General features: G+C 37.3%; 1 protein-coding gene across 1 annotated transcript in view; it reads right to left on the reverse strand.

Moving 5' to 3' along the window:
* Positions 1 to 350: 350 nt before the first annotated feature.
* The window catches only part of efr3a (EFR3 homolog A (S. cerevisiae)), an 87,181-nt gene continuing 73,775 nt past the window's right edge, over positions 351 to 13,756 (reverse strand). Inside the window, exons 20-24 of the mRNA XM_036562446.1 lie at positions 8,693 to 8,778; positions 8,530 to 8,578; positions 8,318 to 8,421; positions 7,443 to 7,492; positions 351 to 7,332 (exon numbers count right to left, since the gene is read on the reverse strand). Of these exons, the coding sequence (XP_036418339.1) occupies positions 7,227 to 7,332; positions 7,443 to 7,492; positions 8,318 to 8,421; positions 8,530 to 8,578; positions 8,693 to 8,778 (395 nt within the window). The 3' untranslated portion in view covers positions 351 to 7,226. The remainder of the gene's footprint in view (positions 7,333 to 7,442; positions 7,493 to 8,317; positions 8,422 to 8,529; positions 8,579 to 8,692; positions 8,779 to 13,756) is intronic.

Here is a 13,756-nt window from a genome sequence, read left to right on the forward strand (position 1 = left end):
TGCAGTCCTGGAGAGCTTCTTCACTGCACGTTTTTTTTTTCTGATGCAACTCATCAGTGTATTCAGTGACAGGCTGAATGTGTGCAGTTCTGTGGACTATCAGAACTGAAGGTTGACAACTCTGCTTTAACTGAAGTAGGAAAACACACACAGGTTGGCTTTTTTACTGTAATTTATCTTTCCTGAGGGCTACTGCTTGTTAGAAGCAGACACAGCAGGCATTTCACCCCACACACAGTTCATCAGCACCCCCTTGAGCTGACACAGCAGTAAAGGTTACATAATTCTTTGATAGTTTCTCATTTCACAAATACAGATGTCTTCAATAAATTCACACGCGAGAAGCAGTGTAAGTTTGAATATAAAATCTTTATTGAGATTGCTTAAGCTTCTTCTATTGTGCACATAAAAGTGGTTATCCATCTAAGCCCCTCTGGAGTGCTATCTCAGACGGGTGGTTTGCATTTGGCTGAGTTAAAGCGCCTTACTATTAATAAACATTTACAAGAAAATGCGAATTCCACAGCTGTGCATATGTCTGCACACTCAAGACTGCTTTTTATTGACTGAAACACACACACACACACACACACACACACACACACACACACACACACACACACACACACACTTCTGTGAACTTGCTAATCATGCTAATAGTGAACGCTCAGGGCCTGATGTACTACTCGAACGCACTCTGGCTGTGTGTTATGTATGAAATCTCGTGTATGCATTTGAGGGAGGATTGAGCAAAACGTGGGTGGAGATATTACACATGCAGCTGATTATATATTCTGTTTGATTCACTAAAGCTGTTTTTCTTCATCTTTAAAAGCAGGTGTAAATTTGTGTTAGGGTCTTGAAAGGCGCATTGCTGAGAGGCTTCCATTAACAATGGCAACAGACACAGTGGTTAGATGGAGGCATAAGTCTCAACCATGTACTAAAAAAGTATTTACCAACAGAATAACACTGCTTAAACTCTCAGGAAGAGAAGTGTTGAGAAGATGTGGTGCAAAATGTGCTGTGATGCAGCCGCATTTTTTGTTTTGTCTCCAGCTTGGTGATAGTTCCTGTATTTCACTACGTCTTTAATCCCTCACAAGTAAGAAGTTAGTGGGTGGGGCTACATGCATTTCGCATGATAAGCTGCAGTAAACACAATATTAAATTTAGGCACATTCAAACAAACTGAGGTTGCATCAATGTGCATTCTGCACCTGCGCTCGTATGTATATCTGGCCCTGAGTATTCAGTGGTCCTGCAACACATGAACACTTTTTCTAGCACTCAATGATGCCGTACATACTGCCATAGCACACAGACTCATATGAAAGCAAACTACATTGTTTCACTGAGCTGCAGTTTCCTCACTAGCATTTATGTCAAAAGTAAAAAAAAAACAATAAACTGTAAAATCATAACAGTAATTGTAATGCTTCGGCTAATATAAGTAACATTTTCCCAGCGGCAATTATAAGACTAAGATTTCTTTGTGCATTCACTCACTGCCTTTTATAACCAATTATATGAAATATAATAACAAAAGACCAGCATGCAAGAGTGAATAAACCTCCGTCCTCACAAACACATATGCACACACACACGCACACGCACACACACTACTGCATCATTATTAAATGTGCATTACAGATAAGACAGTTGAATAATACACTGTGTGTCTACAGACAACACCTTCTCATTAAGATCAAGACAAAAATATATTGCACTAACTTTACAAAATAGATCATTAATACATACGATATAATAATACAGACATCTTTGTAGAATTAAAGGTTTCTGTCTATTATCCCATTAAGCAGAATAAAGCTATAGGGCAACATCGACTGAAATGCAGCAAATTAACCCTCAAAGGTCAAAGGTTAGACGATGACCCTAAGGGTCATTTTCCATCTGGTTACTCTTCTCTGCCAGATAAGACTGTGGGCTGTCTGTCTATCTGAGTGAGCCAACCAACTCATCAATCAATCCTCCAGAAGATTCGATCAATAACCATGCATTTTCCCCTTTCATTTACCACACTGTGAAGTGCCTTTCACCTACATGAACTGCAACCAGCCATTCCTACAGTACCCACAATGCACCATACCATCCTGGCCTGGGTTTCCTGAAAGCATCTTAACATAAAGATGATTCTTAAGTAGTAGACACATCATCACATTAATCAGTTAAACCTGCTTTTGCGAAACTAGGCCCTGTTTGAGTACCCCGGTGCTCCTCAATCCCAGTCCTGCATTCCCATGCACTGCGGATGCTCTTGTTTTTGCTGGTCTAACATATCTGATTTAACTTGCATCCTCCGTTTCTATATTGTTTTTAAGTCAGAAGTGTGTAGCAATGTTACACACTAAGTAGCCACTCACAGAATAAGGTGAGAACGGGACTAGAGCCGAATGATTTGTGGAAAATATCTAATTGCGTTTTTTCCAGCCAATACCAATGATTGTGATTTAAATGGGATTATTTTCTATAAATTAAGCTCAAGGCCATTTTCCTCAAGAAGACCAGCAATGCTGAATGTAGTGTGTAAAACAGCCAGTTCATGAGCTCTGCATTAGGTTAAATTTACCCACTTAAAACTTAAGACAACACTAAATTATGTGTGATGTAATTAAAATTGTAGCTCATACGATGTGAAACTCTCGTGTTTTCACATAAACCTGCATATGTGATAAGTCATCTCTGTGTACAAGTAGGTTTGAGTCAAATGTGAGTTTCAAATTTAACAGTATAAGAATGGACTCAAAGTCACAAGTATACAAGCATAACATATATAATCTTTGTTGTCTGATTTAGGCTTCAGGTTTAGAATAACAATTGTGCGGCATAAATCCTTTTTTGTAGCCCTTAGACTATCAAACTAGCATAATAACAAGGTTATATCAGCAGTTAGGTACAACAGATTATTTAGAGTAGTTTGCTAAATAGAGCTCAGTTTGGATGTGTCAAAGTAAAATATTTCAGTTTTGAAGTTTTGAAGTATTTTATTGCCATGGCTTAGCTCGGTCCACTGTTTTTTCAGGTTTGAAAAGAAAATCAATCAAGTCAATGAGACATGCTTAATAAATGAAACAGGAGGTTTAATCACAAAGATCTTGATGTATTAGATGTATTAGATAAGGACAATAATAAAAAAAATGCCTTGCATGGGATCGCCAAACGGAATCAACCAGAACGGAACTCATTGCAGTAAAGCCAGGACAGTGTTGCTCAAAGCCATTACATCCTGAAGGCCAACATGTCATTGCACCATCGTACCACAATACCACATCATCTAACTTTACCTCCACCCTTAAGCCCACTTTCAGAAAATATATTTTTTTTATACTGGATATGTACCATGTTCCATTAGCAAAAATAAAATCTGATCTAAACTAGTCATTTACAATTCTAATTCGCACCAAACTCACCAACAAAATCGACTCAATAATCAAATACCTCCCAATAGCCCTTCCACACCTACTAACAAACTGGCAACAAGTCCAAATGGTGTTCAGTAAATTTGTTATTGTTGGAAAGTCTCTAGAACATTCTCCTCCATTCACACTGGTCCATTTGACCAGTTTCAAATATTTTTTTTAAAGCCAACTGCTTTTAAATTACAATGTTTATCATGGTTGGTGTTGGTTTAATAGGTGTGGAAAGATCATAAAACATTCAAACCCACCAGGCAAATCAAACTATTTGTAACTGACCTTCATGCTCCACCCAAAAATGCACTCTTTCACAAAAACTGGTTGGATGAGCTTTACAGAATGATAGCGAATAATGAATTTGGTCACTACATAATACACTGGACGAGGATGTTGCAGCTAATTGAAACTAGGCAGGTTGCAAATGACAATTTGCCACCAAGCTAACATTAGCTGGCACACAAAATAAATATTCTATTAATAAAGCACTCCAACTGTAGGGGTTTTGACAAAAGTTGAGCTGTCTGCTACAGGTTCTTATTAGATAGCTACAAAACAGCGCATTTGTGGGTGGGGCTCGGACAGGTCAGTTTCATCATTCCAGCCTGTTACCCTTCAGTGTGTCACAAACAATACAGCCATCTCTCAACAGAGATAAATGCCTTTCCTGAGCCCCGACGCCAGGCTGATAAAACAATCACAAATCTTGCAAGTGCCTCAACTGCAACTACAGTAAATGCGCAAATACAGGACGTGGAAAGCAAAGAAGAAGCCGCAACAAAGCTCTTCAGACACCAATTCTACACCGATATGCACAAAAGGCTCACTTTTGAATCTACAGAACAAAGTGAAAAAGACTGAGGATGATTTGTACTAAGTATTCAGTGTTGACACTTCTATTTCAGACAAAACATTTGAGAACATTATTCGCTAACACTAAGAACTTATATTAGGTTGATAACAGCAAAATAAGTGTCAACAGCATCGTCTGTAAAAAGCTAACCAAGGCATACATTTACATACTGCACAGTATTCAAGCTTTTAACAGTCACAATATAAACTTCAACATTCCACTTTTATCAGATAGGTATTTTTTGCTTAGCTAGAAGGATTAGCAACAGTTGCTAGGAAGCAACTCTTGTTCTTTACTATCTTTAGCTCAAGACTATTAGACTATGTATGCACAAGAAGGACCTGATCTTACTGATACATGTATACAAGGGGCCATTTCAACAGATCATCAATCAGGAGAGCTGTGTTCTGTGCATTTTCTCACATTACAATGCAATCTGCGAAAATGTCCACTTCAGGAAACACAGGTTCTGAATACAATACCATTTCCACAGCGCTGTGCAAAAGCCTAGAGTCCACCCTTCATTACTTCATTTCCAGGCAAACTGGCTATTGAATAAGTTTTTCATGTCATAAATAATTTTTCATGAGATGTTTCTGAAGAGATCAGATACGATAATCTACTTGCATAACAAAGGGGAAAGTCAAGGGAATATTAGAGAAAAACACAAAAGTTTCCAAAACTAAAGTTCAAAAAATCACCTTCAGATAAACAGTACTTTAAGCTTTCATCTTTGAGAGAGAGCAGAAAATCAAGCTCCACTCTTGCTTCAGATTAAAAAAAATCCACAAGTGTTTCTGTCCATCCTTTTTGAAACAGACATATAGAAGAAAATATGTAAATTCAAAAGCTATTGAAGTTCTCAGAACCACCTTCTAAGACTGAACTTTCACATTCTCTGAAAAACTGAAAGCAATTCTCCTGAAAAGAATGGAAACTGTAATAAAGGCAAAACATGGACATGCTAAATACTCTGACATTATACTTGTTGAGGCTTTTGTGTAATTTTCTGTTAATATACATATTTTCATTTTGTTCGTAATTCCAAAATTAACTTTTTGACCAGGAATTAAATAGATGATGGGTGTTCTCTGACTTTTGCACAGTAGTCTATGTGTGCGCATACTTTAAGTGGTGGTTGCAAGTAGCCATTCCGATGAGTCTGACTGGGGCTTCATTGATGACATAACCACCATGATCATCATTAATCTCCTCTAAAAAGTGCAGACCCAGTAACAATTTGTGCATTACTATATAACATATATAAAATGATTTTAAGAGGGAGAGTGCACTCCCCCAATACAGTCTGTGTACAAAATATAATTCAGAAATGTCCAACCCTGTTCTTGATAACTTCACCAAGTCCGTATTCCAGCTCAAGCCACACCAAGCCTAGGTAATCGAGGAATAATTCAGGTGTTTTAGGACCTGGAAAAGGACAACAATATGGACGGGCTGGGAATCCCTGTAGACTGAATGCCATTACTTGACATTTAGTGGTACAAGTTATTAGTTCACACCCTGAAGGTACTGAACTCAGTCAGTTGTGGATCAAGTATGTGGAAAGGGCACGGACTGTGGTGACAATTCACATAGTCTGAGGGACAGAGTTGTGTGCTATTGAGGCTCAAACTAGCCTTACATTCAGAAAGAGAGAGAGTTTGTGACAATGTCTGTATGCTTACATCATACAGAAATATTAAGTCTCTTGGTTCACATTAAGTTCTATTCAGAGTCACTATGAGTCATGTAAACGATATTATTTAAGTGGAACACAAGAACCATTGAGGCTATGATTCACAAAGAGACAGCGGGCTTCAAATGACTCGCAGCCTATGAACCAATACAATTAAAACCTGTTAACCCCCCCCCACACACACACATACACAAACACACCTAATGTGGAGCTGGTGTACGTTTGAAGAGCTGCTAAATGTACTGAGCACTGTTACAGCAGAATGACATGCTGAAGACTCTAGTACAGTCACTTATTGTCTTAAACAGCACAGCGGCAGATGGACATACATGTGAGGGGCATCTCTGCCACCATCAGTGGTCAATGTTTATGGTTTAAAGTATTGGGAAGTATTGTAAGAATGTGCTGAAAAAACAGATTAGTGATAAAGTTTAGGGGTCAAACGTTAAGGGAATGGTTTGGCAAAAAATCTAATTTACACAATCTTCCACTTTCCCAGACTTCATCAGCCTAACCATGTTTGATGTCTACATTTTGTTTATTTAGTTTAAAACTTGAGCTACAAGGCTAACAAACACTAGAAATCAATAATCACCCAAATCCTTTGGATTGATACTCCCCCAAACATATTTCAACCCACTCACACTGCATCAAGTTCTTCGATAAGGACACACCTCATCGGTTTAGGGCACAGCACGAGACTGATTTATGTTCTGTATTCATGTACTGAATGCATATAAATGTTTCTGTATCAAGATGCAGAGAATGGGTTTACTGTGCACACCAAAATCTCAACTATGTGTTGTGCAAATGTCCGTAGCTTTGTGCCAAGCAAACGCTGATAGGCTAGGATGAGATCCAAACAACACTCAAACCAGAACTGGTGTACAATCAAACGGAGCAGTGTGAGCACTGGCAGGCGGAAGAGCTGTGACCTTACAAACATATTCTATAAAATATCAGAAAATAAGTGAAGGAAGTACTCATTCTTGGAGAGACAAAAAAATCAAACTCTGGACACCAAACATGTCTTGGCTGATCAACTACGTCTGGGATAAGTAGAACACTGAGTAAATTAGAATTTTGCTGACCCATTCAGTGAATGTTTAAGTGTATGGCTGTTAAGTTTAAGGTTTAATGGTGATTGACTGTGATCTGGTGAAGGTCAAAGCTTAAATGTGAGTGACTGTGATCTAGTGAAGGTCAAAGTGTTGAGTGGTTATGATCCGGTGAGGATTAAAGGTCAGTAGACGCAGAGATCGGGAAATTTCATCTCGTAGACGGGCACAGACTGGTACTGGGCATGGCCTGACGTCACAGTAACTGTTCCTGAGGGGCTCGGGGGTGGGCTGCAGAGAGATGAACAGGATAAGAGACTAATCATATTTCATATTACCAGATAAACAGGATTTTCTAAAATAAAGAACATTTTTAATCAGCAGATGAAACTGGAACTCACCGTATGGTTAGCTCAAAAATCTGAGCCAAGCGATCATGCAGCATGTTGGCCTAAACAGAAAGAAGGAAAAAAAAAAACCCTCATCTCACCAATTGTCAAATACTAATGCTCCAAAATTGTCGCACATTGATACATTCCATTGGCCACCAGCCTAATACAGATACTAATAGTGCTCTGTACAACAGAGCCTCTTTAGAGCGAAGGTGAATGAAGCTACAGGTGCTACATTCTAGCATACTGACACTGCCGATTAAACAAGCTAATTAACAAGTCTTTTATTTGCTAAATCATGTGAGAGCAGGGCAAATACTAAACTGTGCAGAAAAAGAGTGCCTCTGGACAAAAGTGTAACTTTTGCACTTTCATTTCTGATGAGCATGCTGACATCATTTCAGCATCATTTGCAGCATTAAGGTCAAGTAGACTTTCTGTGTTCAAAGTTTTTTTGTGACTTTTATTTGCTTAGCACGAACTAAACGTTTTAGGCCTGACTCGATGTTTAGGTCTACAATGCAAAATAACATTATACTCATATAGATATGATGACAATAGTAAATTGTGGAAGACACATCCTTCAATGAGTTTTGACTGAGTTCTCTTTCAATACTCTTTCAACCCACTCACAAAAATCAGATTCATCCACTTGTGCGGGTCCAAAGCACAATCGATGTTACAAAATGTTCTTACATTGCATGCAATTACGTATCCTATATAGGGTTATTTTAAAGCTTCTTTGTGACACCCCCACAAGCCTTTCTGACAGTGAGAAATGTGCATTTTCTACTTTGACTTCAGATATAGCTGTAAAGTCAGCTGTGAAGGTGTTTTAAAAAGTTGTCACGTGCAACTATACTACAATAAACGTGCACACACACCTTTGACTCGCAGTGTGCAGCGATCTCCTCAAATGGAGCTTTCTGAAACTTCTCCATCACCTGCCGCCTCTTCTCTCTCTCCTGCTCTTCCAGACCTGTGGTGTCTGAGAGGATGCAAAAAAAGGAAAAGAAAGAGTCATAAATGCATGCACGCACACAAATACACACAGAAAGAGAGCTGTAGGTACATACAGTCAGACAGCTAAACTTACCAATGGCCTTCTTCAGAGTCTCAAAGGTAATCTCTTCTGCCAGCGTTGACTAGAGCACAAACATACAGCTCTTAAGTAATTTACTGAATGTATGCTGTTAATAATTTATGCAAATAACTATAAATGTGTTTTGGTGTGTATGTGTATGTGCATGAGTCTGTACCTGGTCAGGTAAGCTGTTGGACAGGATGTCCACCTGAAGTGAGATGGTGTCAACAAAACTCTTCCTCCGAGTCAGCCGGTCTTCATCTGCGGGTCAGAGGTGAATATGACATCACATCACTCAGGGACTCATGATCACTTGTGACTAGGGCTGGGTATTGGTCAAAAATTTTCTGTTTAGATACTTTCTTCTAAACTGAAAGTGGCTGCTTTACTTCATAAATGAGTGTAATTTGGAGAATATGAATAAATTTACTGACCGCAACGGATCACAGGCTAATCAAGCAGGACTGACATTAATGACATACACGTGGAATGCAATTTAGACAGCCAATCAGTGGTCTAGATTTTAGAACAAGCATGCTTGTTGGCTTATGGATGCTGTTAAGACTCACTTCTTAGGTACTGAATTTTGGTACTGAATGACAGTATTTTTTGATACTCGGTAGTATGGAAGTAATTCAGTCCGTACCATAAAAATACTGAATTTCGATACCCTTGTGACAAATCAAAAATGTCACAGTTGCATCAATCAAAAGGGGGATGCCTTAAGTTCCTGCCTAATTAAATTGCTGAGATGTCATTCAGACATTCACTCATTCGTTCTTTAACAGTGGTGCTGATAGGAACCAGGGGTCATGATGTCTACAACTCAATCTCCACTTCATTTACAATCCAAATTGCCCAGTGAGCCCAAAAAATCCTCTGAGTTTTTATATGTTGATCATGGTAAATTAGTGGTAAAAAAGTTTTCTTTGGGTACTATTTTGCCTTATAACAGCCTGCATGCACTTTTCCACCATGAATGGCTGTAAAATAAGTTTTAAGCCAAAATCTTTTCCCAAAACTACTAACTAAAACAATGTCTCAGGCATCAGGCAACATATTCATAACCATTTTATGTAATAACAATCTGTGAGGGAGCTTTTAGAAACGTTGCTTCAGATATCTTGTTCATATCATCACCACTGTGAACAATGCCTACTCACTAAGTTTCCCTAGAATGGAGTATTTCACATCAAACCACTCTGAATGACTTTGTTTACATCTTAACATCTTAACCATTTAAAAATGCAATTAAATATTGTTATTAAACTTAATTAACCACTTAGTAATGTTTAAAATTCAGTGTTTTCCTTTAAACTAATATATTAATACCACATAAAAACAAAGAATATCAAATGTCAATATTGATTATATTAGATTATTAGATTGATTATATCACTCAAGTCTTTAAAAGTCCAAAAACTAAAAATGAACTTAAAAAATGAACTTAACCTTTTTGATAAATTACAGTAATATGAACATAAAATTAAACCAATATAAACAATACAAAACCATTACATGTGAAAAATGCAAATAAATGGGTGTGGTCAAAGAGACCAGTAGGTGAATTTGCAATATGCATTATCATCACTCAGATGTCCAACTATTTACTGTAGATTGATTTTGAAAGTACATTGCAATCAAAGATTTTTTAAACCGAGTTTAATTAAGTAATCACTAAAGTAGGAACTCAAACCAAAAATCACTAATCACTACTACCACTAGACTCACCAGGTCATCAATCCGAGGGAGAGCACAATAATTACAGCATAAACACCACATTTGAAATCGTTTAGATTTATTACATAACATGCACTGCTTCATCATTAAACATTTTCATACTAGGCTCTAGGGGTGTTAGACTCCAGTTCTGGCGGCCATGGCACTGCAGAGTTCAGCATTCTACTTCATCGAACACTCCTGACTCTCGACAGCTCAACAGCTCAACAGCTAATGCCTACAGATGTCATTAGTAGGATTTGGCATGTTAAGATTACTGTTAAGCAGCCGACATTAGCTAGTTCTTTCTTTTTTTTTTTTTTACTTTTGAGCCACAAATGACATTATGTTAACTGATGAGCAGATAGTTTCTTTCTATTATGAAAACAGCAACATTTTGGCTCACAGTTCCAAGGGGTTAAAAGTTCACCCAGATGAACCTGGCACAAATAAAAATGAATGGCTACTAGAACTGAATTCTTTTTTGCATTTCTGTATGCTTTCCCCTTCAAGTGAATTGTCTATCAGGTAGATATTACTTGCATTCAGGGTGATTGCAGCTTTAGTAGAAGGAAAATATTAATTATTAAACTAATAATTATTACTATTATTAGCAATAAAACTATTATTATTAATACATATTCATCTTAATAAATATTAACTCATTATAGTTATAAAAGGGCAAACAATAAAATAGAACTGAACAATAGCAAATGATGCATTGAATTTCAAAGATTTCTAAACACCTGACTCGAAAAAGATACTGTTAAATATTTTTCTCTACAGAATGCATAAAAATACTGCAAACATGTATAGTACTGTGCAAAACTCAGAGACCCCCCTTCATTTATTTATTTTCCAACCAAAACAGCCATTTTTCAGTATTTAGTGTGCTGCTCATTGCCTGTTTAAACTTTCGATTTATTCCCAAAGACTTACTTTCAGTTTTCCAAGGAAATCTGCAAGGATATGTTGTCACACCTCCAAAATTCAGTCTTAGAAGTTGATTTTCTGCATCTCATGATTCAAATTATCCCAAACATTTTCAATGAAGCTGAGGTCCACTGTTCGGTAAATACCAGCAGCTTCTTGTTGTTATTGAAAATGATGGTCTTTGCTGTCTTTTTCCGTTTCTCAGTAACAGCTACACATCCGTTCAGACTCATAGTGTTGAGTTGTCTTCTCACAGTGGAAGCATGAACAGAAACACCTGAGAATTTTTCTAACCTGAAGTAAGAGTGGAGCTTGATTTTCTCCTCTCTCTCAAAGATGAAAGCTTTAAGTACTGTTTATCTGATGGTGACAGTTTTGGTGGTCTACCAGGTCTTACATGGCTGCTAGGAGTACCATTTTCTCTGTAACTTTTAATCATTATGTGAACTCCTGTACTTAATGGTTATTTTGGCTGGAAATTAAATAAATAAAGGGTGGTCTCTGACTTCAGCACAGTATTTTAAATAAGGTGTCTACCAGACTCTGTTTCTTACTGTAAGAGAGAGCAGTAAGAGAATTCAAAATATGCTATATCATTATGCCTAATCTCTGCATGGCTGTGGCCCTCCAGGATTAGACTGGACTGACCATCAATAAAGGGACATTAGCAGATACAGCTACAGCACACCTGCTGTGGTTGCCAGGTACAAGACTGAGACTATGGTTACTTATATCTGAGACTATGGTTGCTAAGTAACACAGGGTTCAGGTAACTAAGGGCCTACCTGTATCAACTACTGTGCAAATACTACAGGAACATCCAAAGTATAAACACACACGTACACACACACATATACACACACACGTACACACACACGTACACACACACGTACACACACACGTACACACACACGTACACACACACGTACACACACACTTCTCCTTGCTACTACACCATGTGTACCTCTGGACGTCTGTTTGCATCTATGCAGAATCTTCCCTACTGTATAAAGCACTACGGTGAGTGTGCGGGCACACACACACATACACACATATAACAGACACGTACAAACACACAAAAAAAGAGAGAGAACAGATTTGGGATAGCTTGAAACACCATAAAACAGAACGCTGACCAACAAACAAATGTGCATCTGATTTTGTAGCTAACAGCTACAGCTTTTCTAACCTTTTATTTCTATTTAGTTGGATAAATGGATAAACAGATATATAGGGCCGCAACAAGTAACCTACATTATCATTACTGTCAATAATTAAAAATAGCTGGCAACGAATCATGTTATCGATTGGCTTACTGATGTTTGGATGTCTCATTTACATCACATGATTGAAATAGTAATGCAGACAGCGCAAACGGAAGCGCAGTGTTGCACCTAAACCAAAAAATAAAAACAATGAAATAATATTACTTTAATGTCGACAAAAAAAGACGTTTCCAGTGTGATATGTCAAACCGAGCTCAGCAGGCAGTGCAACTACCAGGCGCGAGAATATGAGACAATACACATTACATCCACAGTAGAAACTGCAGTTTGGATGTTTTTTGGCGTTTTTTAAAACTCTGCTTTCAGTGTTTGAATATGGACTGATAAAAATGTTGATATTTAAAAACCCAGAGGCCACATGCATGATTTTTGCCATTCTATGTGTGCTGAACTGCCCTTAGGTCTTAAGCTGAAGGTGGCTGATGATTGGACAGTGATCTGCAATGTCAGATTTCATTACATGCTGGTATCAACCACACTGAAGATATTTCATTAATTTCTGCTTTATCATTAGAGTAGAAATACAGAAGAGCAGCCTTGGACTACCATGTAAAATTTGCTTGTTTTGTTTCTTTTATTATTTTCGCTGCATTCAAAAAGAGTTTTCAAGAGCAAGGCAGAAAATCTGCTGCTGTGACACTGAAAAAAACCCTTTAGATAATATGATTCACAATTTCATGTTTTATGTAGATGTTTATGAAGAATAATTCTTGTATTGTAATTGGGAGAACGAAACATTATTACCAGACTAATATCTGCAAATTTTTGTTTCCCAATTCAGTGATTAATCAAAGTAATACTGGACCAACTAACTGATTATGAAAACAGTTGTGACTTGCAGCCCTAAAAATATTACTATGGAAGCTCAGTCCTATCCAATGGAGAGGGAAAAAAAATACAACTTTTTTTTTTGTCCTTCTCTGTTTCTGGCAGCAGTATGTCAAAATTGTGACTTCATATATCAAAGTGATGATTTAATTTTACAAAATATTGACGTAGTATTTTTAAAATCATGATTTAGTTTCATAGAATCTTGACCCAATATATCGAAATCATGACATTTCCTTAAAATATTTACTTACTTGATCAGAATGACCTATTTCCTCAAAATATTTACTTACTATGTCAACATATTGACTTATTTCCTCAAAATATTCACACTATTTCAAAATAATGACTCATTTTGTAATAATGTCCTATTATCTGAAAATAATAAATTACATCCTTGAAATGTAATAATTCGTTGTTCTGACAGAGAATCTCAAAATCAGTGTTATATTTCAAGATGCAAAGTAAATTTT

Source organism: Colossoma macropomum, unplaced genomic scaffold (assembly GCF_904425465.1).
Source record: "Colossoma macropomum unplaced genomic scaffold, Colossoma_macropomum, whole genome shotgun sequence".
Classification (NCBI taxonomy): Eukaryota; Metazoa; Chordata; class Actinopteri; order Characiformes; family Serrasalmidae; genus Colossoma; species Colossoma macropomum.